A 27157-nucleotide genomic window follows, 5' to 3' on the forward strand; every position below is an offset into this window, starting at 1 on the left:
GTATGATACAGTACATATGCTTGCAGTTAAATTCTACACATTCCTATAATATTGGCTTCACCTAGTTCATTGCCTCCCACTGAGAAATAGTTTAGAGCAGGAATGTGCTGCATCATCGGCTCCCTGGAGAGGGAGCGAGGCTTCCTGTCACGTCCAGGGTCAAAGAAAAAGAAAGCTCTGACTAAGCTGAAAGGAATTCCCCTGTTTTCTGGGGGGTAAATAATGTCTAAGTAAGGACATTGTTTATTTTTAGCAGCATGATTAGGAAATGTATTTAACATGATATAAAAAGATGTTCTAAATGTAAATACGTGTATATTTTACTTCACAAGATCAACGACATCGTTTCTTGATTGTTCCTTTAATTCTATGGTTTGACCCGCTGCATGTGTCCTGAGTGTTAATGAGGTTAACGTGTAACTGTCTCTTCTGGATGATGCCCGGTTCTACAGAATAAAGTTTATGACAAAGCAGGAAATTAATAAATCATTCAGTTAATTCAGACTGAAACTGCATTCATAAATCTGTTCGTATAGAGAGGTTTGGAATAAATATGTTAAATATTAAAAAATACATAATAAAATGCAGTAAATGAGTAATGTAGATTTAGAAAAAGACTTTAAACCACCTATCAAAAGATACTATAATACTATAATACTACTAAAAGAGAGGAGCAGCAAACAAACAAACAAACAAACAATCAAACAAACGAATAAATAAATAAACTATACACTTTTAAAATGTATTATAGACTTGATTTTTTAAAAATATATAATTAATTACTTATTATTATTATTATTATTATTATTATTATTATTATTATTATTATTATTATTATTATTATTATTATTATTATTTTAGCAAAATCATGTATGGCACACAATCACAATTTTACTTATACAGCTGTTTATGGAAACCTCACTCTCTCAGTTAAGGGTGATCTTAGCTCCATGGTACAAGATACATGAACATTCATAAATGTTTTTCACATTCTTGTTCCTAAGAAACCTAAGTGATAATATAATGCTCAAAATCGCTCACAGTACCACTTTTAGGAAACATTTATAATTGAATGGGTTTGAGTCTCAGTATTAATTTGTTGTGCAGATTTACCTAGTTTTGGTTCTGTTTTTGTTCTGAGGAGCTACAACCACTCGGACCTGAGGTACTGTGATTTCCATAAAGAGCTGCATAACCAAAATCTGTTGTTGACACAAAGATGGCCGTCAAAGTTAAAGCAAGTGAAAAAGCAAGTGGTTTTGCGATGCCGAGACATGAAGGTAATCGCTCAAAAAAAGTGAACATTTTAAATATAGTTGAACAACCGACTTTACAATTATAGGACCACTTGCAATGGACAGACCCTGGGAGGTGAGAGGTTTCATGAGAGTAATGAAACCCTGAACTCAGGATCGATCCATCTGTGAGACAGGACTGCTACTATCACTGTGCTGCCACTGTGTCACACACCTAATGTAGTAGGCCTCAAATAAAATATATATAGATTATTGAGAAATGATCCATTTCTTTTTTCCACTTTTATCAGCAGCACTTCCTACAGACCCGGCACTGGGCCTCCTGAGAGGAGATAAGGCTGAGTGCGATACAGAAAGCTACAGAAAGAGAGAAGTAGGACTGACCAATGTGAGATATCTGCTGTCATTACATCACCTCAGAGTCAAGACAGACAGAGATTCCTATCTGTGCTGGACCCTCATCAATGTGAATGCGTCTGTGTGATGGATCTGGTTTTTGTGAGGTCATTACGACAGCAGAAAATATGCAGAGCAATATGTGCTCATTTGCACAGATGTGTCCTGCGATGAGCCCAACACGGGCTGCCGGGTTATAAATAACACTGACGAGTTGCTTCAGAATGCCACAATCCTCAAAAGTGGTGCTGGAGTGTTTTTCTTACCCATGGGGCCTGGGTGACTTCAGCCATTTGCCCTTCAGATTATCAGCGGGCCAGAGAGGAGTTTATAGTTTATCAAGTTTTCTTCTGTAGAACAAATGGGCTGAAAGCAAAGTTTCGCAATGCCACAAAGCTGTTAGCGCCAAGGGCAAAGTGTAAGACTGTTATTCATTACTGTAACCACAAAACAGCTGAATCCTCTTATCGGATTGGTCAGATTGGTAGTACAGCACAGGCAGTTCAAGCTGTAATGAACGATTCAGGAGGTTAATATTAATGGACTTGTTCTAACATACTACTGTTACTATAGTAACAGCTCAAACAAAGGGACTTGAACAGCAGACACTCCCCCTTACCTAAGACTAATAATAAACATGTCTTACATCCGTTAAGGGCTGATGTTTTCTGTTAATTAGCATTTAATGAAGCAAGCATTCTCTGTCTTAGTACCTTTTTCTGTTTGTGGATCTGTGTGTGTGTGTGTGTGTGTGTGTGTGTGTGTGTGTGTGTGTGTGTGTGTATATTTGTCTGTTATGTGTAACATATGTTATGAAACAGTACATCCAGCGCTTTATAGAGTCCAAATTCTTCTCAGTTTAACTACACTATATTCAATATATCTGTTCACCAGGCCAGGAAAAGTTTTCTGATCTTTATCAGTGTTCACCTCTGACTGCACTGCCTCTCTCCTTCCTCTCTAAGAAGAAGAACTGTAAATAAAAGAGTGATTTACAACAGCTCCCTAGATCTAGTCAGTGTTACTGTAAATAAACATTTACCTACACTTGTATCTGCTGAAACGTGACACCCCTGACACTCCAATGTGCTCATGCTTTGCATCACACCTTTAACTGCACCATAAATCAAATAACACCATGAATGAACATGTGGTGAACTTCGCCGTAACTCAGTTTTTGGCTGTACTTACTGTCCATGTTACTCTTGTGTTGTAACACCAATTTTCCCCTCAGGGATTAACAATGTACTCTCTCCATCTCTACTCTACTCTCTTTCCTTTACAGTAAACCTTTCTGAAAGCTCAACGGTGTTCACTATCTCTTCCTGAACATGTTTTATCTGGTTTAAGAGTTCTACATGGTCATTATACTTGATTAAGTCTGATTAAACACACTACTGTACGATGAAGCAGTTCCAGACGATCGTTAAGCTTTCACAATTAAAAAAAAACTTGCATTCATGCAGATACACAAAGACGTCTTTATCACACTTGTGTTGTGTTTTACTTTTGGCTCTGCTGAACATCACATATCTAATCTGAACATCTCTCTTGTTTTTCTATTAAGAAGCTGCCATGACCCACAATGCAGCTATCGCTTCCTCTATCATCTTTCTAGTCTAAACATATTTTTTCTGGTAGGAATTCAGAAATATTGGAGGGATCTCAGCTTGAGCGTTGCTTAATACTGACTTCAAGCCACAACTAACATTTTGCTGCATGTTGACAGACGCAAATCGACTACACGATAACACGAAAGCCCGAATTTTCTATGACTCAAGGGAAAGAAAATCATCACATCAAAGTGAATAGTTTTTTTTTCACTCCTGACGTACAATAGACTCCACAGGTGAAGTTCCACAGGTCAGAAGACTGGAGTTTCACTTTACTGCTTTTGTTTGCTGTGTTGCTTTGAACTACTTTGATATTCTGGGTCTGAATCAGACTTGATCCACCCAACTAATAGCACATCAGGGAGTCTAGTTTCAGTCCACCACAGTGCGTCTGACACAGACTCTTTAAACTCAGTGCCACTTTGCTTGCTTGTTTTGGCTAAACCAAGGAGATAAATGTCAGCATGCTTAAATGCAGACAAAACATGTCTAAAGCTCTAGAGAAAAACAGATATGAATTTCATACTGTAGCATGTGCTTTTGCTGACCTTGAAGACCTTTTGACAGCTTTATGATCATTTAAAGCCCTTTTCTAAGATGTGCTAAGATCTGTGATGTACCTCTATGATATAATCCTTGCCGTCTTTTCCATGTACAGCTTTCACAGCGCAGATATCCAAACCTCCGAACATCTCGGAGCACGAGTCCACCCACAGACGATACCTAAACAATATATAAGGTCATTAAAAACACAGATGCTCCTTTTTTTTTAATAGTGTGATTTTAATAAGAATGAATGAATTCAATCAATCATTAAACTTGTATTCATTCATTTACATCTATATCACATGTACTGTTTATTCTTTTCCACTTCATGGTTTTTTTTTTCTCTCACATGCTCAGACACACCTATCTGTCATGGCGATCTGCTCCAGCATAGCAGAGCCTGTGTTTGCCTTCCAGTTACCTGAAATGGAGGTTCTCCTACAAAGAGACAAGACAGGAAGAAAAAAACAATGTAAAGTAAACTGTGGATAAAGTTTTCATCACTCCCGTGTCCTCAACATTATGAAATTCTAAACCTGCTATCAACAAGGCCATGGATAACAGACTTAAAAAAGAAAGCTGGCATGGAAGTGTGCAGAAGATAAATGAGTAACTGCAGGGTATTTTACAGGACTTAATGTGTGGTTTATAGTTTAAAGCCAGAAGGGAGTTGGCAGCATGTTAGCTGCAAAGGAACCAAGGGGAACCTAGAAAACACCATTAAATATCAAAAAACAAGATCATAGCTAGGTTTTTCAAATAAACTTATTAAAACAGCAGTTAGACTTCCTTGTATTTAATGAAGGTTAACCATGGGATTATACATTTTTGAAATCTACAACACAACACATATCTCTCAATCATGACAAAAAAGATCTTCTCATACACACACACATCACCTGTATGGACGGCACCGACCTACACCAAACACACACACACACTTCCAATATACATCCATCAACCTGTTTACATGCTGCTTTGCACATACTGTCTAACATTTCAGTCGTTTGCTGTTTTGCACAATACTTTACATTATCTCAGGGATCTGCTGCTATGAAACTGTGTTCATTGTATTATTACTGCATGCAGTATTGTTGAACATACAGCATTTACATACACTTGTCGGCACTGTTCCTGTTTATTGCCTTTTTTGTATTGTCTTGTAATTTTTTGTTTGCACTGTCTTTTGTCCTGCACTGTCTTGTTTTCTTGTCCTGCACTGTTTACACCAGGATGCACAGGTGCACTTTATGTGACTAAGACTACTTACTAAGTCCTTAGCTCTGTCTTTGTTTAATGTAGCACCATGATCCTGGAAAAATGTTGTCTCATTTCACTTTGTACTGTGACAGCTATATATGTTTGTAATGACAATAAAAGCTTCTTGACTTGACTTGACTTCTTCCTCTTCTTCTTTCAGCTGCTCCGGTGAGGGGTCACCACAGCAGATCATTTTTCTCCATCTCTACCTGTCCTCTGCGTCATGCCTACTGTACCACCTGCGTGTCTTCCCTAATCACATCCACCTTGGTCTTCCTCTTCTCCTCTTGCCTGCAGATCCATGTTTAGAAAATGTCTTAAAAGATGGTGATACTGTGGGTAAAATTTCTTCCAGAAGATTCCAGAGTTCACTCCTGAGCTTGGGTTACTGCCTGTGTTGAGTATTTGATGTTCTCGTCACACCCTTGTGGGTTTCCCTCAGGTTCGCTGGTTTACTCCAACTGTCCAAAATCATGCTGAAAGTGAACTGACTAGCTTAATATTGTACTGTAAATAGGTGTGGATGATAGCGTGCGCTGTACGCGTCTGCTTCCTTCCAGGATGATTCGTTTTCCTCATGTTCAGTTTTCCCAGGACAAGCTCCAGATCCACCATGACAGAGCAGGATAAAGTGGTCACTAAATGTAAATAAATGTGTTGAATTATGTCATTTCCTTCCATTTCCTTTGAGATCCAGACCTTTTAAAGATTATACACTAAAAGTGGATAGAAAACAATAGAACGTTTTGTGCGTCCAAGATAACAACACTGTTTATCATAATAAATAGTAACCTTTGTAACTGATGACCATAAATCTTATGACATATATATCTTGAACAAAAAGAGTTGTAGGTGCACCGGACGGGAAAACTGACAGTTAACGGTCAGCAAGAGAGACTGGGAAGGGAATGCGTGTAGGAAAGCAGCTGTCAAGTGCCACACCGCTGGCGACTCTGGGTGCTGAGGCTAGCCACATAATGGTTAGGTCAGGCTCACGGAGACGCCACTGTTTCCCCTCGGAGGATGCCACAGCAGGGCGCAGCGCTGGGAGAGGAGAGTCCTGTGTTACGGCAATGCAGGGATTCTATCGTGCTTATTCAGCCAGCGTGTGGTGTACCAGTTCTCAAGCTCATGCGCTGACAGACATGGTTTTGTTATCTGAGTATCTGTCTCAATAAAGTCTGAGGTTTCTTACCTCAAGCTAATTTCCATGTACTTACAACCTAAGCTACACTTTCAGCGGGTGAGTCAGCTAGAGTTCTGAATATTCCTGGTTTTATTGTTAAATTGTTCCGTGTTGAATAAACACACATTATAAGGGAGAATGTGAAAGAAATATATAGACAGTACATAAGGACAGGGAACACCACTATGGTTGGCACACAAACCCTCACAGACAGACAGACAGACAGACAGACAGACAGACAGACAGACACACACACACACACACACACACACACACACACACACACACACACACACACACACACACACACACACACACACATACTGTATCCACACACTCAGACACACACAGGCACAATACACACACAGAAACACACATGCACACAGACAGACAGACAGACACACACAGGCACACAGGCACACAGGCAGACAGACACACACAGGCACAATACACACACACACACACACACACACACACACACACACACACACACACACACACACACACACACACAGAGAGACAGACACACACATACTACATACTGTATCCACACACTCAGACACACACAGGCACAATACACACACAGAAACACACACGCACAGAGACAGACAGACAGACACACACAGGCACAATACACACACACACACACACACACACACACACACACACACACACACGCACAATACACACACACACATACACACACACACACACACACACACACACACACACACACACACACACACACACACACACGCACGCACAATACACACATACCAAAACACACATGCATATCCACCCACCCAAATATACACAATACACACACCTATACACACACACGTACAGTACACAAGACACACACCTATACACACACTCATACACAAAAGAAACACATATACCCAAACACACATGCATAACCAACCACACAACCATCCACCCATTCTCACACACACAAACACATACACACATACTCATACACACACATAATAAACCCATCCTTACATGTATGCTTTGTAGTTGTTGCCAATTTTCTGGATCCTGATGTCGTACTTGGATTCGACAAAAGGCTCTGCTGTTGCATATGTTTTGGCAAGAGCCACCACGCTGGTTATGTCCTGGAAGTCAGTTGAATTCTCCACCTTTATCTACAAGCATAGGAAACACAGACAGAGGCTCATTTGTAGCTTCTGAACATACACAAGGAAACAACAAGTCAGCTAGAAAGCAATCGGCATCAAAGCTTGAAATAATATTCAAGTTAAATTTAATGTTCAAAGTAATATTTAAAGAAAAAAATAGGTACCACACACACACACACACACACACACACACACACACACACACACACACACACACACACACACACACACACACACACACACACACACAAATTTCCCACAAGTTAAAGAAACTTCAAATTGGAAGCCCAAGAAAAACATATTTAAAGGAAACCACTTTAATACCTTTGGCTTTAGGCTGCATCTTTTAGATGAATGATTTCAGGAGCTTGAGATATCAGTTCAGTCAGCACTACATGTGGAAAAATCAACCAACCATTTCCTTCTTAATTCAAACGTGGCTCCATATCAGACATTTCCCTGATATGTATATATATACTGTACACTCGATGCATTCTTAAAGCTTTCTTAATGCATTACAATGTCAAAAATAGCACAAAACACCTTCGGAGGATTTCCCTCCCTCTCTGTTGTTTCCTCAGTGTTCTTATCTCACCGAGGTCAAGCTCAGTCACATGCGCTACAAAGAATGCAAAAGGATGTGCTAGACATCCAGATATCCCAAGTGCTCAGGTAAAGTATGCGTCATGTAGCAATACACCCTACACTCCTATTTTTGACAGCCTTCCCTATTATTAAAAATGTTCAGAGCTTTAGAGCATCTCCAAATATCTGCCTCATTAGACAAGCAAACGCAACCCTAACCCTAACACTAGTTTAATAATTATTAATTAAACAAATTCAAAGATAAAGAGTTCTAAGTTAAGAGATTTTGACATTTAAACAGAAAGATCAGATAATTGTCTAATTTGCCTTTTTCTAGAGATGGAAATACCCTGAACGTCTCCCCTCCCTGCCACCAGGGATTGAGATCATAAACATTACAACTCCACACCCTCCATCCCTGTCTGATACAAAGACAAATATATACAGACATTAATTCATGTTCACACACACTTACACACTCACTCACACTCTCACTCAATTTTCCTATAAACACGGAAAAATAATGTGTGGAATATGGACATTGTTGAGCTCTAGGTCTAGATCTAGTTATAGGTTATAATCTACTTCTATGTCATGAGCAGCATTATTTTGTGTCAATTAAAAGTCCCTTCAATTCCAGGCATGATAAAATCTGTGTTAAGAAGCATTGAACCGGTTATGGAGACCCTCGTCTTGGCCCGATTTTTTACAATGGTGTTTTACATTATCATCTTCAAAGAGGCAACACAAAAGAGAGAGTAATCTTTCCAAAGTAACTCCAACATACATTTGGAAATGCTTTACATGTGTGAAAGTAAGTGATTGGGATATAGTGGATTTGTTAAAAAGAAGTGCTGTTTTTTTTTTTTTTGCAACGGCTGACTGATCAATCATCCTGTACTCCTGAGCCGACTTTCAAAAACAAATTGTACTTCGTTCGGTTCTGGCCGACAGGGCGGTTTCCTCATGGCACTCTAGTGTAGTTTTCCCATGTGGACACTTCCTAGCTATTTACTAAAAGCAAGTTAATGCGCTGAAACCTGCATCAAGGCTGCCAGAACTAAAGCTTGATCCTTCACCTAATGCCACAGATCAGAGGCCTGACCCACTGACACAAGCAAGAGGCTGGGCTACTACTTCCATTAAAATGACTTTAGACACATTTCAGAACATGGGGAAGCTTTGACCCTGTACAAGAGCAGGCATAATCGCAGCAATGACAAAAACACATATGACAAAGCTGAAATCAATCCCACTCGCAGAGAGATCAGTGGCTTTACAAGCGGCACAAATAGACAAAGTGTTGAAGGCAAATCTATACTGTGCACAACCTGAATATGAATGATGAATGATGAATGAAGGGAGATTACAAGCCAGGGCAAAATTTGACCAGAATCAGATCAGATCAGAAATGCTGGAGAATTCTAGTGTCGGGATCGAAAATAGTCAGTTAACAGGTTTTACAGCGCTTCAATTCAAACACTGAAGACAATGAAAACACCAGATTAATTACATTTCAGAAGCTTAACGATTTTAAGGCACACTTGTTTGTTACTAATACTGATACGTGATACATCTCCCCAAAGCAAACAGTGAAAAGCCCTCGCTCAAGAGCCTAAACACATCAGCTTGATGGTGCTGGGGACTTGAACCCCTTTTTATCACTAACCCATAAAGATCGAGGCACCGCTGCCCTGTAAATGAGAAGGCAAGTCTAGCTTGCTCAAATTCCGCAGTCAGAGATTCGTAACAACACTTTGCCACATCTGCTGCTGTAGTTTGTCCAGGTCCTTGGAGCACAGGTTTAGGAGGCACCTCTTCTTGAATAAATCAATACAATGCCTACATAGATCAATCAAATTAAGCATATAGGACAGCAGGCTGCTAGTGAGAGCCCTTCAACCGTGGTCAAATTACTCCTGTAAAAGGAGTTTTACAGGATGTAGCATAAGCCACATTGGTACCATGGCGAGGACCAGAAAGCGAGGGGGATTACAAGCCAGGGCAAAATCTGACCAGAATAAGATCAGAAATGGTGAAAATAGTCAGTTAACAGATTTTACAATGCTGCAATTAAAACACTGAAGACAATAACACCAGATTATTTACATTTCAGAAGCAGCTAAAATAGTCTTAAGATTGCTTTGGAGAGCTTAATGCCACTTGAACAGGAGCCAAGACCATTTTTTAATCATTTTTTTAAATGCTAAAAAAAAGTAAAAGATTTTTATAATTTTTAATTGATTACTTTTACATTTTTTTTTTAGCATTTATTGCATGCTTTATTGCCAAAGTTGGAATTCAAGTCAACATGGAATACAGATCACCGATGTGAGTGAGACTCAGAACATGCACTTTAAACATCATGCCAGAATAATCAGCTCACCTTTCCCATGCCTGCATGGGCGTGCCCCATCTTCACAACGACTGGAAATGTCAGAGTGGGCATCTGCAGGGAAAAAAGAACATACACATCTATCAGGAACGAACCGCGAGTAGACAACGGCTTAACCAGAGCGTAAATCATACAAACGTAAAGAGCTGCAAGTTTGCATGGTTCAGGCCAGTCACTGTTCTCTGAGCTCATAGCGGTAAACATCACCACAATTCTCTGGTTCAGTGGTCTCACACACTCAAACACTAACACACACACACACACACACACACACACACACACACACACACACACACACACACACACACACAAAATCCATAACGGTAATCGGTATGTCTATTTGGAGACTTTATTATATACTTCTGCATCTCCACCACACACCAGTCCTAAAGCCAGTAATACCTCAGCACAATTTGGAGAAACTCCTGACTCCACTGATGAATGAAGCCATTGAGGGAGCAAAAAAAAGCCTGGTGTTTAGGTAGTGAGATATTTTGAGAAGAATGTTGGTTTTATCATGACACAAGAAAGAAAGGTTCCTGGAAAAGGGATGGGGGGAGACCGCAAAGTTTGGGATGGGTTTTGGAGATAGAAGAAAGATTACATCTAACGTAATGGGAATGAAATCACAACATCAATATCCTATGACTGTTAGTTATAACAAAGCAGCCCATAAGAATCATTTGGCTGTAGTTTTGTTGGAGATACTGTATATTGGAGAGTTTTAAGAGACCAATCTTTCACAACAGCGATTCCACCCAGATGTCTTAATCCGCAGAAATCAGACAGATGTCTCTACTCCTAATTATATACCTGATGTGTTGTTAGTGCTGACTGGATCTTTGTTTAACAGGTTATTTTCAGAAGTGATAAAAGAGCTCTAGGAGGAAAAGCTTGTCAGGATGGCCTGTGCTTAAGGCATATTTAACAGTAAGACAAAAGATCATGGGGGGCACGGTGGCTTAGTGGTTAGCACGTTCGCCTCACACCTCCAGGGTTGGGGGTTCGATTCCCGCCTCCGCCTTGTGTGTGTGGAGTTTGCATGTTCTCCCCGGGCCTCGGGGGTTTCCTCCGGGTACTCCGGTTTCCTCCCCCGGTCCAAAGACATGCATGGTAGGTTGATTGGCATCTCTGGAAAATTGTCTGTAGTGTGTGTGTGTGTGCCCTGTGATGGGTTGGCACTCCGTCCAGGGTGTATCCTGCCTTGATGCCCGATGATAGGCACTGAGATAGGCACAGGTCATGAATCTTGCAAAAATGGTTGATTACATGTCATAACGTATGAGTAATTAAGGTGCGGGACACCTACAGTACAAGTAATGAGTCTAACAAGGAAGGTCAAGCATTTTTTCTATGTCAAGCATAGTTTGTTGTTGAGGTAAATGTAGTATGTAGTATGTATGTATATATATGTATGTATGTTTATATGTAGTATGTATATATATATGTTTATATGTAGTATGTAGTTTTATCTCTGTCTCTATTCTTCTGGTTCCAATTTAATTGAAGGAAATTCTTTGATGTAGTCCATGTTATTGCATGTTGGAAATGTGCAAAGTTTGTGTCATTTGTTAAACTGGATGTATATCGGTGTGTTTGTGTACATGGAAGAAGAATTTGGTTGCATCGAGTGCAACATCCTTTAAGTGCATGTATTTTTTTTATTTTCAGACCCAAGAGATGGTTCGTTTCTCTTCTCTTGTCCTTTTCATGTCTTTTGTACTTAAAATTTAATTTAAAATAAAAATTATCGAATCTTGAATGTTGTGACCAAAGAAATGGTCATTTTATCTGTTGTGGTGTTTCCTACAGTATTATATAGTATATTATATTATATACAGATATTTAACAGTAAACTCACTGAACATCCTTACTGAACTCGACATGTCATCCCCGTGTATTGCTTCCAGGGAAAATGAAGAAAGAACAGATGGGGTTACACAAAACAAAACAACCCGAGGGATGGATGAATAGTGGGGAGACCAAGCCGAAGATTTAGAAAGATATACAAAAGGATCTGCTCATGTAACACGCTTGGAGGAGAGCACTAATTTCTGTCATTTATATCAGTCACTTGATAAATTCAGATCACACAAATGTGGGGTGGGTAAAGTTTAAAAAATATTACATTCGATTTAAAAATTCATTTTATTTGAGTTGTAAACTAAACATTAATAAAAGCGTTAAGTTTAAACTCAAATCTTTTGATTATATTTATGTTACAACTCCTAATATACAATATAAGATAAAAAGGACAGATTCTGTTCACACACATTCACCCACCCAAACACACACACACACGCACACACACACACACACACACACACACACACACACACACACACACACACACACACACACACACACACACACACACACACACACACTGCATATATACATCACCAGTAATTGTTTGTTTAAATGAATAAATAAATGAATGAATAAATGGATGAATGAGACAGACAGACATAGCTATAGGGAGACAGACATTGAGACAGAGAGAGAGAAAGATAGAGAGAGAGAGAGAGTGTGAGAGAGAGAGAGAGAGAGAGAGAGAGAGAGAGCATGAGAGAGAGAGAGAGCAAAGAAAACAAATGAGTTATTTATTTATATTATTATATAAGGACAGACAGACAGATAGATAAAGAAGGAGACAGGGAGAGACAAGGGAAAAAAAGAGAAACAAAAGAGAACAAGATAGAGAAAGGGAAAAGCAGAACAGGATATTCCTGCTGAGGATGTGAGTGACGCATTACACCCACAGAAATAATATCTACAGATTTCCATCTCTATTCGCTTGCATTCTTCTCATAATTCCTGCGGCCCTGACGACAGTTGCAGGGTGAGCACCACATCCCTGCCTCCGGGAGCCGGAATGCTCTGGAACAAATAATGTGGTGGAAAAGTCTGGAATGTCTCGCACCAAAGTTAGAATGATGTCGGAAGTGGTAGAAGCGAACGTATTTGTTGTCCTTGCTTTAATTTGTTCGTTTGTTATAACCAAATGTTTTAGCCCACTTTTTTTTTTAAAGAAAAATAAGTGAAATAAAGTTAAAAAATAAACAGAAATCCAAAAAAAAAAAAAAAAAAAGAATGTTCTAATTTATTCACCAAACCTTTCACTGTCTACAACATGTTAAAGGTATTTCCACTGCTTCCTTTATGCCTCTTTGCACACCAGTGCTTTTGTGTTTAAGAAAATGAACAACCGTCTGGAAAATTTTCCCCCCTTTTCACACCAATAACTCAAGCAATATTATGTCGGTCAGTAATGGTGGGGCACAAAAGGAGCTATCCAGTTTATGTGGTGACTGACGTCACAAGCCTGGGATCTGTTTTACGAAGTGATTTTCCGTCATTTGCAGTAAACCTTGCAGACATGGCAAGCTGTGAGTGTGTTCCAGCAACTGTTCCGCCTTCCAAACTCAAACAACCGACACCATACCCAGGTGTATGTGGAGAAATACAGAGAAAGAGCTTTAGAACGACAGACAGAGGATCCAGCAGATTACATTTCTGACTCACTTCCCTAAAGCTGAAACACCTCTGTGTGACATACCAAGGACTCAAAAAAGTGGCCCATTGATTGAAGCAAAAAGGTAAACACTTACACATTTCAGACTAAACTCCTACACCATGGCAGTAAAAGAGACAACTGATGTAAATAATAAGATAAATGAGATATTTCTCAGTCTGAATATCCTTCTGGTTATTGTAGATGAATCACATTTAAAGAAAATGGAATTCATAACAGGACAGGATTCATACTTCATTTACTACAAGAGCAGATACTCATCTAGAAAGCAGCTCTTTTTTTTAATCTTTTTTTATCTTTTTTAATATGTTTACTAGTGCTGGGTTAATGATCAGAAGAAGCTCCACTGTTGAGCTTTTTGTAGAAAACCCTTTAACCCTTTTTTTGCTCCAAGGTGCTGCTTCATGGCTTGCCTTGTACTCTGACCCCGACTTCCTAACTGTCGTACTGTAATGTGTATGTGACTTATCTTATCTTATCTTAAATTATGCTTATCTTTTTTTCGCTAACACAAATCATCACTCACTCACTCATTTTCTACCGCTTATCCGAACTACTCGGGTCACGGGGAGCCTGTGCCTATCGCAGGCGTCATCGGGCATCAAGGCAGGATACACCCTGGACGGAGTCACAAATCATCAGAGAATTATAAAAAAGATGATGGGTTATTTCCCAGCTATATGTGGAGTATCTCTAATCTGGTTGATATTTGATCTATTCTCACGTTTAGAAACAAATATGATGGTACAAACATAGTCATAGTGGTGTCATAGTCATAGTTTTCTACCGCTTATCTGAACTCCTTGGGTCACGGGGAGCCTGTGCCTATCTCAGGCGTCATCGGGCATGAAGGCAGGATACACCCTGGACAGAGTGCCAACCCATCACAGGGCACACACACACACACTCTCATTCACTCATGCAATCACACGCTATGGACAATTTTCCAGAGATGCCAATCAACCTACCATGCATGTCTTTGAAACGGGGGAGGAAACCGGAGTACCCGGAGGAAACCCCCGAGGCACGGGGAGAACATGCAAACTCCACACACACAAGGCGGAGGCGGGAATCGAACCCCCGACCCTGGAGGTGTGAGGCGAACGTGCTAACCACAAAGCCACCGTGCTCCCCGGGTGTTGGACATTCAAAATTAAAATATAAAATACAAAATCTGTATTTTCAGCCACTTGTCACTTACCACAATGCTGTAATTGTATGCGAGTGCAGGTTCTGAGGTAAAGATGGTGATTGCACTGACATTTGAAACCTCAGCAGAAGCAAACTCTGGCTTTAGGCTCTGTAAGTACACCTCTAGGTGGCCCTGCTACACATACTAATATTGTTACGAACCTTAACAGCCGGGTCCCATCATACTATACCATCTGTGGCACCTGCTATCAAATCTCACTTTCTAACACTTGCTAACTTTCAAAATATAACATACATCATGCTTCAGAATTTATTCTAATAGTTGTATGCAAATGTTCTGGCACCCTTAGCCAAATTACATATTATCAACAGTTACTTTTAATTCTGATTATAAATAAGATAACAAAGAACCTGCAACTGTTTGGCCATCCTAATAGTTGGAAACTCTTAGAACTTACAGTAACTGACTCTTTAGGCCTTAACTGACTCGTTAGAAATTAGCACAGATCAAACATTTTCATTTGGGATCCTAAACCTAACCCTGGTCTTCTACAAAGCAGACGACGTCGACTGTCTGAAATGTCATGAAGAAGTAGCAATAAAAGGGAACTGTTGAAATCAAGGAAAATGATCTCAACTCAGTCAGTTCAGAAGCTTTAGTATGTTCAATTGCATCCCTCAGCAGCTAAGACAACATGTGTGTGTGTGTGTGTGTGTGTGTGTGTGTGTGTGTGTGTGTGTGTGTGTGTGTGTGTGTGTGGATGATGTAGTCTTCTAATCTGACACTAGAGTGGTCATACATGTTTGATCTGCATGGGAAAATGATCAGAAGGATGTCTGAGGGACGTCCGAGACGTCTTATGTAGGCAAAGCCAGACAAGCCAGAAGCATTCTGACAACCAGTGCTGTGAGCTGATGGATGAAACTGCAACTATTTGGCCACAATCACAAAAATATGCTTGAATATCTATTTTAATTAAAAATCAACAAAATATGTAATTTGGCCAAAGGTTAGTATACAACTGTACAGTAACCTACAGTATATGTCTCTGCTCATGCTTTAAAACTTATGCTTATAATTTCATTACAGTTTATGTCCATTCTTTGTCCTTGTTCCATCTATTGTCTCTAGTTTGGATGTCAGCCCCTGGTCTCTCCACCGTGATCGCAAGCTATTGTTCCTGAGTTCCTTTGTCCTTGTTGTTTTCTGGTTTTGCTTCAGATGTATTGGTCTGCTCTCTGATTATAGAAATGAACTCAATAACCCTGTAAGTCTAAGACTAATGTACTGACCAGGACTATTGGAGTAATCCCAACAAACGTGTTAAATACACACTTGTGTCATTTCCCTCTGTATCTCATATGCTTCTCTATCTGTTTCTAATATGTTCAATACAATTCATTGCTGTAGCTCTTTTAACAACTGAGGTTGTCTCAAAGCAGCTTGACAGAAGTATAGAAACAAAATTATATTTCTATTTATCTCTAACATTTATCCCTAATGATCAAGCCTGAGGCGATGGTAACAAGGAAAAACTCCCTGAGATGATATGAGGAAGAAACCTTGAGAGGAACCAGGCTCAGAAGGAAAGCCATCCTCATTTGGGTTACACTGGAAAGGAAATAGTGTGAATGTAAAAATATTATTTTTACAACAGTTTGTAGTGGAATTGTGCAACCAAGAGCTCCTGAGGAACTAACAGGTCCGTACGTCATTTCTAAGTTCTGCCAAAATCTTCATTCATTCATTCATTCATTCATTCATTCATTCGTTCATTCATTCATTCCTTTTCTACCGCTTATCTGAACTTCTCGGGTCACGGGGAGCCTGTGTCTATCTCAGGCGTCATCGGGCATCAAGGCAGGATACACCCTGGATGGAGTGCCAACCCATCGCAGGGCACACACACTCTCATTCACTCACACACACACACTCTCATTCACTCACACACTCACACACTATGGACAATTTGTCTTTGGACCGGGGGAGGAAACTGGAGTACCCGAAGGAAACCCCCGAGGCACAGGGAGAACATGCAAACTCCACACACACACAAGGCAAAGGCGGAAATCGAACCCCCAACCCTGGAAGTGTGAGGCGAACGTGCTAACCACTAAGCCACCGTGCCCCCCCCCCCCCAAAGTCTTCACATACAGCATAGTATAGACAGTACAGTAAGCCATAACTTCAATATGTTTTAACAATTAATATCTTCTACCCAACTAAATAAATACACTGTTTTTCAATCTTCTGGGAAAATCCAGTTCCAGAGGGTGAGGCAGCTTTCCGTCCACATGCCCTATCCATTCATTCTTTACGACCTATTTTTATGTTGCGAGCCTATAAACCATCACAACTACCCAGTAGCCTGATGAAAGTCAGATCAGAACAGAGAGACCGAGGAGAAAGGCATATGCACAGCTTTGGAACAGACTCACCTGGACGTCCACTAAAAAGAAAATGGGCTTGAGTTAGGATCTAGACAGATATTAACCATTCCCCCAGAGATCGCTCAGGACACTCAAGACACTCCAAAATGTCTATGTGGCTCCTTTCAACTCTTTAGGAAGTCTAAATTCAATGCTTGGTATGGCTTTAATTAGGTTTGCTCCTTGTGTCATAGCAAAAGTGCTATAACACTGTTCCCGGCTTCTAATTCTAAAGGTTTTAAACCCAAATAATTTAAAATTCTAACTTAACTCAATGATTTATAAAGACATCAGAGATCAGAAATATCGCTCTGGTGTTTGAAACAGTAATAAGAATTTTTTAAAATAATGGCATTAATAATAGAAAATAAAATCTAATAATATGGTGTTTTTGTGTTGGTTTTTTTTTTTTGCATTTTTAATGAATACTACAAAAAATACTGTGGCATTGTATTTTAGTAATTAAGTCATAATCTCTGGAACACTGTCCGTAGTGAATGAGTGTGTGTTTGTGTGCCCTGTGATGGGTTGGCACTCTGTCCAGGGTGTATCCTGCCTCGATGCCCGATGACGCCTGAGATAGGCACAGGCTCCCCGTGACCCGAGAAGTTCGGATAAGCGGTAGATAATGAATGAATGAATGAATAATCTCTGGAACACTGTCCGTAGTGAATGAGTTTGTGTGTGTGTGTGTGTGTGTGTGTGTGTGTGTGTGTGCCCTGTGATGGGTTGGCACTCCGTCCAGGGTATAGAATCCTAGAAGCCTTTATTATCGCCACATATACATTACAGCACAGTGGAATTCTTTTCCTTCACATACCCCAGCTGAGGAGGTTGTGGTCAGAGTGCAGGGGCAGCTATGATACAGTGCCCCTGGAGCAGGGAGGGTTGAGGGCCTTGCTCAAGGGCCCAGCAGTGGCAGCTTGGCTGTGCTGGGCCTTCAACCCCGATCCTCCAATCAACAACCCAGAGCCTTAACCAGTTGAGCCACCACTGCCCTTCCACTAAGCCACCACTGCCCCAACACTGCAGTGTATTCTGCCTCGATGCCCGATGGCGCCTGATATAGGCACAGGCTCCCCGTGACCCGAGGTAGTTCGGATAAACGGTAGAAAATGAATGAATGAATGAATGAAAGTCATAATCTTCTACCAAATCAACCATTAACATTCATTAATATGATCACATTCATTCCACTAAAAGGAGAACATATTAAACAAGGTCTATAAACTAAAAGTGCCATGTCATATTTTTCCCACAAAGTACCATTTTGTCCCACTGTAAAAGCAAATGCCTTTAAAAACCTTGAACAGGACAAATAACCTGTTGCGAGTTTTACACAGGACTCGGTTCTCATCTGCCTTTGGTTAAGGACGTGAGGACGAGACCTCTGTTTTCCGGTCTGTGAGATTCCTGAGTGGAATATTCCTAAGAAATGGCGTGTTCTGGAGATGGAGAAACACCTGGAAGTATTTTCTTTACTTGTCGAAGTAATAAAGTGAGAACAGATCCGACAACCCTAATCTGCTCATCAGTAATGACTGGTCAGAAGATTAGTCACTGTAATTAATGTGTAAAGGAAGTTAGTTAGTATGAACCAGATGACTAAGCAATCTCAAAAGTATACTGAATATTACTGAAAATGTGTGACAGCTTCCAGTTTTTTCAGCCATGTGTAAACAGGTGGTTAAGTAATTTGGTCTAATAAGGTTTAATAACAGTAGGCACAAAGTGCTATTTCTTTCCCTTACTTAGAACTTGTGACCTCTTCAGAGTTAAGCACAAATCCAGACATCATGGCCTATTTTTGGGGCCATAGCTTCTCTTTGCTGTGGGATTTGTGTATGGTGTCCTGCCAGGAAGTGTATAGTGGTCTTGGTATAACTAAACCATATTTTGTATACATTTGTAGTCATGCGAGACTGTTCTGTTTGAAACTATGGGCTGGTGAAACAGCACCGAATCTGAAGAAGACACCTATGGCTTCCTTTCAGTCTAGGACAAAAGCATCGTCTGGGACCAAATATTATTGTGTATACAGTCAGTCTCTGGTGATGTTATATGAGCCTGTATTTATGTTTAAGGCAATAATAACTACAGAGCTTGGGAGGTGAGCAAGTAAGTAACCATAAAGTGTGTTTAAACACAAGGCAGTCACTCTGTGATGAGGATTCTGTGATTTTTTGATGGCAGACATTAAAGCAAAGTACATTTTCTGCAGATTTGGGCCGAGACGCCATCAGCCGACACACGTTCAGCCAAATCTCTCTTCCATTCCCATGTGTGAACATGAGTACGGCTCTCCTAGAAAGTCATTACAGATATGTTTTCACTGCTAGGAGTTTAAAAAAAAAGAATCCTGTGCTTGCAGTTAAACCGATTCGAGTTTTCTTGTTTTCTGTGACAAAAAACAAAGATTTTGAAAAAAAGCCTCAGTAAAATCATGCATTTCTGGCCAATCTTAAAAAAAAAAAAATAATAATTCCCTTGTGTCTGTCTGCTGTCATTCCCTGATGTTAATTGTTGACCCCGCCCACCTATTTGTTACCACGGACATTTAATTGCATTCAATCTCTTCCCCAGGTGTTTTGTCTTAGTCCTTGTCTGTCTCCGTCTTGTGATTGGTTCTCGTTCACTATATGTACTCTGTTTTGTTCACTTCCCGGTTGTGAGTCGTTGTTTAGTGTTTAGTATGTTGTCTGTTTATGTCTCTGTTCCTGTTCCTTGTCCTACTCAGTGTTCTGATCTGTTTTGCCTGCTTGTTCATTGTTTGTTTCCTGTTTTTGCGTATTAAAATAGTAACTGCACATGGATCCGCAGTCGCCTGTGTCAATCCGTGACAGATACAAAATTCTGTATCAGGCTTACAAGGGGTAAACTAAAAGGGAATGCTAATTTTCATGGTAACGTTGCTGCTCCTGAATTCCCCGTGACAAACCTAAGCTCTGGTGCATGGTGCCCTGACATGGACCAGAATCCCATGGATCTACCTGGATCTACTTCAGTCCTGACCAATAAACCGCTTTGTTCATGTACGTCCATTTTTAAAGACATATTTACAATACAGAGATTCCTTTAAAATCAAAATCATGAGACATTCCAAGGGTTTTCGTTGCATCATAATGTACATACATGAATAAATGCTGTTAATATTATTAACAATCGTGTTCATTCTGGTTCACTTCAATGAAATGCAACTTATAAAGTGAACATAACGGGTGTAGTATAAGACAGAGGGATATATAAATTGACTATGGTGTAAATACTTATGGAGTCAACGTATTGTAAAAGGGAAACAGTGTGAAGCAGTGAACTTTAAGCAAGTGTACTGTATGTTCTCTGTCAACAACAACTAAGTCGCAAATATTTGGTAAGATCGATAAACGCTTCATTACATTATGATTCGTGTAGAACACTTGATTAATTCATGATCTAGTAAAACCTATAAGATCTGTGTATTGAAGATCATCCCTTGAAGAACTGCACATCTTTTCTCAGTTGAGTTTATATTACTCAGTCATAACGTGAACACTTGTTCAAGACTGTCACATATTATCACATCGTCATTATCGAACCAACATCTTTCATCGTATGTCATAAATCAGGTTTACAGCATCTATGAATAGCATTTAAATAACCTTTAAAATAATCCTAGACCCTAATAAACCTCTTGTGCCCACACGGTTTGTGGTTAGTTTCCCTGCTCAGGGCCCCTGTTACAGTGAGATAGGAAGCTCTCTAGTATCCCAGAATAAAACCAAGGTGACACCTTCATCTTCTCCAGTTCCAAAACTCTGGCGAAATCACTGGAGCTTTATATTATAAAAAAAGAAAATAAAAGATTACCAGACAGCTTTTGAACGTGTAATAAGATGCCGTATAATCACATTACATCATTTGGCAAAATCCCAATACCCTATACACTAAAAAAAGCCTGTTGTATTTACATACTTAAAATGTGCACACTGGTTCCATGTGATTGAAGTGAGTAACATTAACACAACTCATTTGTGCAGATCCAATATGGCTTGCTCACATATTTTCAAAGATCTAAATTACATTGAACCCAGATACCTGAATCAATCCCACAACACTGGTGTTTTACAACAGACACATGACCGCTAGACTATTCTATTAGTATAACACAATAGTTATACTGTAGCTCTTATGAGCACCAACATCCTCACGAGATTTCACCATGTACAGTAATCTCTCGCCACTTCGCGGTTCAAGTTTTTCGGTTCAAGTTTCGCGGCCTCGGTGCATCGCTGATTTTTCAAAAATATTCATCGAAAAATAAAAATAAAAACGGTTTCCCAGGATGCCAGACAAAGAGAGAAACTCTCTCAGAGGCTTTGTACATACCCACGGGCACTCAGACAAGGCATATGATTGGTTCCCGGCACGAGATCTGAGCTGATTGGCTGCGCATCATCGCATCCTCTCCCAGCTTCTTCCTTTCGTTGTATCTCATTCACGCTGTCAGCAGTGTCTCGCGTATTGTGTTCGAAATTACCTTTTCGTTAAGCCCTTACGATGCCTCCTAAGCACCGTGTCCCTGCGAAAGATTCCTCTAGTGAGCCCAAGAGGAAGAGGAAGATGAAGATGATGACCATCAGTGAAAAGGTCAAACTTAGGGCTACTTCACATATTTTCACCTATCGCGAGGAGTTCCGGTCCCCATTAACCACGATAAACGAGTACCTGGTTTACGTTAATACTATCATTAAATCTTGTCATTACAAGCTTGTTTAAATGCAGGTAAATAATATAATAATATAACTAATATGTTTTCTTAAATCTGACTGACCACATACTCTTTTATTTCAGTGTTTACGGTACACGACAGAGCCATTAACAGAGCCTGGAACCATAACCATGTCCACTTCTGTCAACACAATGCTTACATACACCTACTGATTTCCATAAAGATAGGAAGGTTCTGTTTAAATTTTAGCCTGAAAAGACATAACAGTTTAAAAAAAGGCATCCAAATAAACGCATGGGTAAAATGCAATAAAATCTAACAGGGCAGAGAAAGTTTAAGAATCATAAAAGAACTCCAAACGTTCCCATCAGTATTGATGATGATGCCTTTAAGTAGCATGGGGTCTTCTCTTTCCCAGGCTTATAGTGCACGTATCTGAGGCGCACAAAGGGGATTCCTGTCTGTAAAACCCAAACTGAACAGTCTGTTCATCTGAGTGACCTTAAATACACCCAGTGGGTGGTTAGCGATGTGGGTGAAGAGTGACTGCTGACTAATGGAAAGAGACAAAGACAACAAAAAATGAGCTAAAAATTTGCATTAGATAGTATTTTTAGATGAATGACCATACTCCAATGCTGGATTTAAGGATGTTTCCACGGAGATCAGATCCCTGATGTTTTACGCAAAACAATTTCAATCCAAGATCCCAGTGCACTTGTTTTATCATATTAATGTTACCCTTGAGTGCACCACAATATTTCTTATGTTGTCACCATCGGTGTGACGTCTATGATGGACCCACCTTATAAACCTTCTAACTATGACTATAACACTGATTGGTATAAAACCTTTCAACCTATATGACATAATGCACAGCCTAAAACTGAGTAATGAGACAAACAAGGGAGATTCCAAGCCCATGTCTATATTTAGTCTGTTTGAGATCCCTGTTGAGGTCCACCTCCAGTCCTCCGGGGGCTGACGCATATAACCCACTACCCCCTGACCTGAACTATTTTCACGGCGGTGAGTCACTAGCACTTATTCTTCCTCCCTTAGGTCCTTATTGCCCACCCTGTCATTTTTCCCTGCTGTTTGGCCTTGTCTTTCCCCTGGTTATTCTTCACTCCCACACTGAAGCCATTCCCACACTTTACTGGAAGTAGATGAGACTAATTTTGGGATGCCTCCAGATCAGACCACAGTCTTAATTGTTACACAAAAACTGAATACATTTGAAGACAATACATTCACATTCCATCAATAATACTATATAATACTACTACTACTACTACTACTAATAATAATAATACACTTTATACAGTATAAAAAAATTCTCCTATGAAATTCAATGAAATGTTTTTTTATTAGCCGTTAATCATAAAATAAAGTGAGAAATTAAGTCAGTTAGAAAAAGAAAAAAGGACGGGAAAAGTGATTATTTTACGAAAAAATAAAAATATACATTATATATAATGCTATAATCAGCAAAAACAAAATAAATTAGAAAAACGGATAACACTAAGCAAGCCGAAGCCCTTGCCAGAGTAAAAACAGATCTATAGGTTATTTGTAAGAGAGGATACAGCTGTGACAGATGTTCAGGGATGGACTCCAGTTTGTAAATTTCTCCTGAGATCATTGCGTATGTGGGCGGCAACCAGATATATCATCACCCACTAATGTACTGGGTTTTTTCATCCACATGTCATGTAGAATATAATACAAAAGTCATTTTGTACTAACCACGAAGCACTGTGGTACAGTATGTGAGAATGTTACAGCAGTAAATATTTGTTTTAAGTTTAAAATATACCGTCTGTTCCTGTACGCAATAACACCGCAAGCTGCGCTGTATAAAATGGGAAGGTGCGACACCACTATAATCAGTGCTTCCTCCATTTTGACTTTTCTAAAGAGGTCACATCGTAGTGTGTCGATATTCTGTTGGTCACACGTCTTCATACAAATGTTATAGACTCGCAGGTCAGAGATCAATAGAGCTGAACTTCTTCAGCTTGGGTTTCTTGTCTCCAGAATTCACATGTGTATGAACGGAAGTCAATGGAGTAATTCTCTCTCTCTCTCTCTCTCTCTCTCTCTCTCTCTCTCTCTCTCTCTCTCTCTCTCTTTCTCTCTCTCTCTAGCTATCTAAAACATATAAATGGTGTCTTTTGCACAGGACCACACATACATTTCTGAATGTCCTGAACCCCAGGAATAATACAGCATACAGTTGCGTACATATTAAATGTCTGGATGTAAAGTTGGTGTTGCAATGGAAAAAAAGAGCTTGTTCTTTTAACCTGATTTTGAACCCTTGATTGTGGCTCAATACACAAAATAAGGTTTCGTTCCATCTTATCAACATCACCATATGTCTACTCGGACGTTTCCGTGCTGTCGCACCTCAGGAACTCGTCACAGTCTTACATGATAAAGCTATACAGCATGTATGGCATTTCTGACCGCGGACTACAGTCCGGTACAGGAGAAATGTTAGACTGAGCGGAAAGCTGAAGCCGAGTGGTTTGGTTTTGATCTGACATCCTACTTAACCTACTTCATCTTCTCTAATTTGGAGAGCTCCTTTTGTGGGGGCTGTTGCCCTGGGATACGCCTGAATTGCCTTTTTAGGAATGGTGTTTTTATGTAAAAAAAAAAACTAAATGTTATCAGACAAAAGCAGCCTTGGAGATCAAAGATGCCTTCCACGATCCAGCTCGAGTGCTGCTGGCACACGGAGAAAGCCGAGGTGGGTGAATAATGGCAGGAATAATTGTAAGTAAAATTTCAAGAGGAATATTATGAAGAACAGGGCTGACGCGCCATGAACGCCATCTTGGCGTAAGTGACAGATTCAAGATAATCGGCCTGAAACGTCACTCTTGATTCTATTACTCCGTAAATGACATCTAGGAAATATTTAGAAAGCTAATTAAAACATGTTGCATCTGTTAAGCCATGCCGTTAAACTCTAAATGCAGTACCCTTTCCTTGCACTCGGTTTCTCACACGTTGTTGAAATATCGTTGGCCGTCTGCAGCACAGCAATAAAGTTCAATGTTGCAATAATTACTTACAGTTACACACTGAGTCAGGTCTTCAACTCTGTTACAGCTGACACATGGTTAAACCTCGTTAAAAGGTCACGTTACATAATCAATATCAATATAATTATCCAAAAAAAAAAAAAAAAGAGGAGAAACTGATGATTGACAATGACTTAACATGAGGTACATTTAAATATAAATACAATAGGAGTGAAAGATGGGTGAAAATATGGAGACGCGAATGGAAAGATGGACTTTATTGATGCCTCAGGGAAAATATAGGAATCTACGAGGAAGCATATAATATTAACATAATCATAAGTTGTGGTTTGTGTAATAAGAAAGGTGATCTAAAATGTTTTTTTTTTTTTTTTGTATTAGGTACTGAGGTGTTTCTTAACTTCACGTGTGTCTGGATAATAAACAGTGATTCACAGACAAATGATGTGCAGGGTCTATAGTCTACATAAAACCATTGACAGCAGTGTAAATCTATGTCTCGGAAGTAAGATAATATTAATTCATATATTCTGTGATATTCTGTGGCACTCAGGTAATAGTAATAATGCTGAAGTTATGCTGATTTCTGATTAAATGCAATGTGTTGCACACGTATAAGATATTTCTGGAGAAATAATGTGAAACAATACCTACATTGAACATTAATGTATTTTTTTAATTAAAATACATTAATGTTGAACATTAATAGGAATTCACAGTCAGAGAAAATGTACATGAGAAGCTGGGCTCAGAATAAACACAGCATGAGTGAGGAAACTGCTGTATGATGTTGATAAGCATGAGCATCAACTGCTGTTGATCGTTTTGCAAAGTTATCTGCGTTGCACAATTATACAATCTGAATGTGGCAACGTACCATTGAGTTCCTCTTGTACTTCTCAATGAGCCGGGTCATATGTGAGAGAGATGGCCTAATGGGAATTAGAAGGTAAAACGTTCTCAGAATTGAGCCTGCTTATTCAATTCATGCTGCCTCGTGTTTTTTTTAAAAGTACAGTATACGATATGGTAGTTACTACGGTACTGTCACAATTCTCAGAACGGTTCAGGAAACATTACTTATGTCCACACAGAAGGCATGTATGTAAGGACAATTTGCAACAAAGGTTTATACAAGTCAGAGAAGCCTATAAGATGAGACAGAAGAAGATGATGATGACGATGAAGAAGGTGTAGAACATTCCTGAGTTGTTTTCCTGCTCGCACAATGGTGCATGCTTCCGGAAATCGTTTGAATGAAGCAGCTCCATCATGGGTTGTTGGGTTTGAAGTGAAAAAAAAAAGAAAAGAAAAGAAAAGAAAAGAATGACAGAAAACAACAGGGATGTTGGATGCCAGAATAGTGATATACACAAATATAAGAAAGCCATGTTTATAGTATGGTTGCAATGTTGGACCACTGTTTAGAAGGTCATGAGATCAAATCCCAGGACCACCAAGCTGCCACTGATGGGCCCCTGAGTGAGGCCCTTAAGCATTAATTTACATAAAGGTGATAATTGTAAGTTGCCCTGGATAAGGGTATCTGCCAAGTGCCATAGATCTAAATCCAAACCTGAAACAGACATGGAGAGCCAACTTGCCCTGCTAATGCTGGATCCATTAGACACAGTAATTAATACATTAACATACATAAAACCCAGGATGAAGACACTTTATACGTTGTTTCCCCTGAACTCACACAGCATTGTGTACACGAGTGTTAATATTCAAACATTCCTCAGCAACACTAAAATAAGGTCCAAGCATAAGTTATGAAAACCAAGTTAAAGCATGTTCCCTTCCTCCACACCATTTAAAAACCACAACAAATCTACGAGTGAATCAATGTGAGAGCCGAAGAGTCAGAGGTCGAGTGCCACAGATCACACTCGCTGGT

The 27157-nt window shown here is 39.7% G+C and overlaps 1 protein-coding gene across 2 annotated transcripts in view; it reads right to left on the minus strand.

Moving 5' to 3' along the window:
* Positions 1 to 27157, minus strand: part of syn3 (synapsin III) — an 89918-nt gene that overhangs the window by 7826 nt on the left and 54935 nt on the right. For both annotated transcript variants that reach the window (XM_027153897.2, XM_027153896.2), the window contains exons 7-10: positions 10368 to 10430; positions 7260 to 7402; positions 4175 to 4249; positions 3886 to 3988 (exon numbers count right to left, since the gene is read on the minus strand). In XM_027153897.2, the coding sequence (XP_027009698.1) occupies positions 3886 to 3988; positions 4175 to 4249; positions 7260 to 7402; positions 10368 to 10430 (384 nt within the window). The remainder of the gene's footprint in view (positions 1 to 3885; positions 3989 to 4174; positions 4250 to 7259; positions 7403 to 10367; positions 10431 to 27157) is intronic.

Source organism: Tachysurus fulvidraco, chromosome 19, assembly GCF_022655615.1.
Source record: "Tachysurus fulvidraco isolate hzauxx_2018 chromosome 19, HZAU_PFXX_2.0, whole genome shotgun sequence".
NCBI classification, from domain to species: domain Eukaryota; kingdom Metazoa; phylum Chordata; class Actinopteri; order Siluriformes; family Bagridae; genus Tachysurus; species Tachysurus fulvidraco.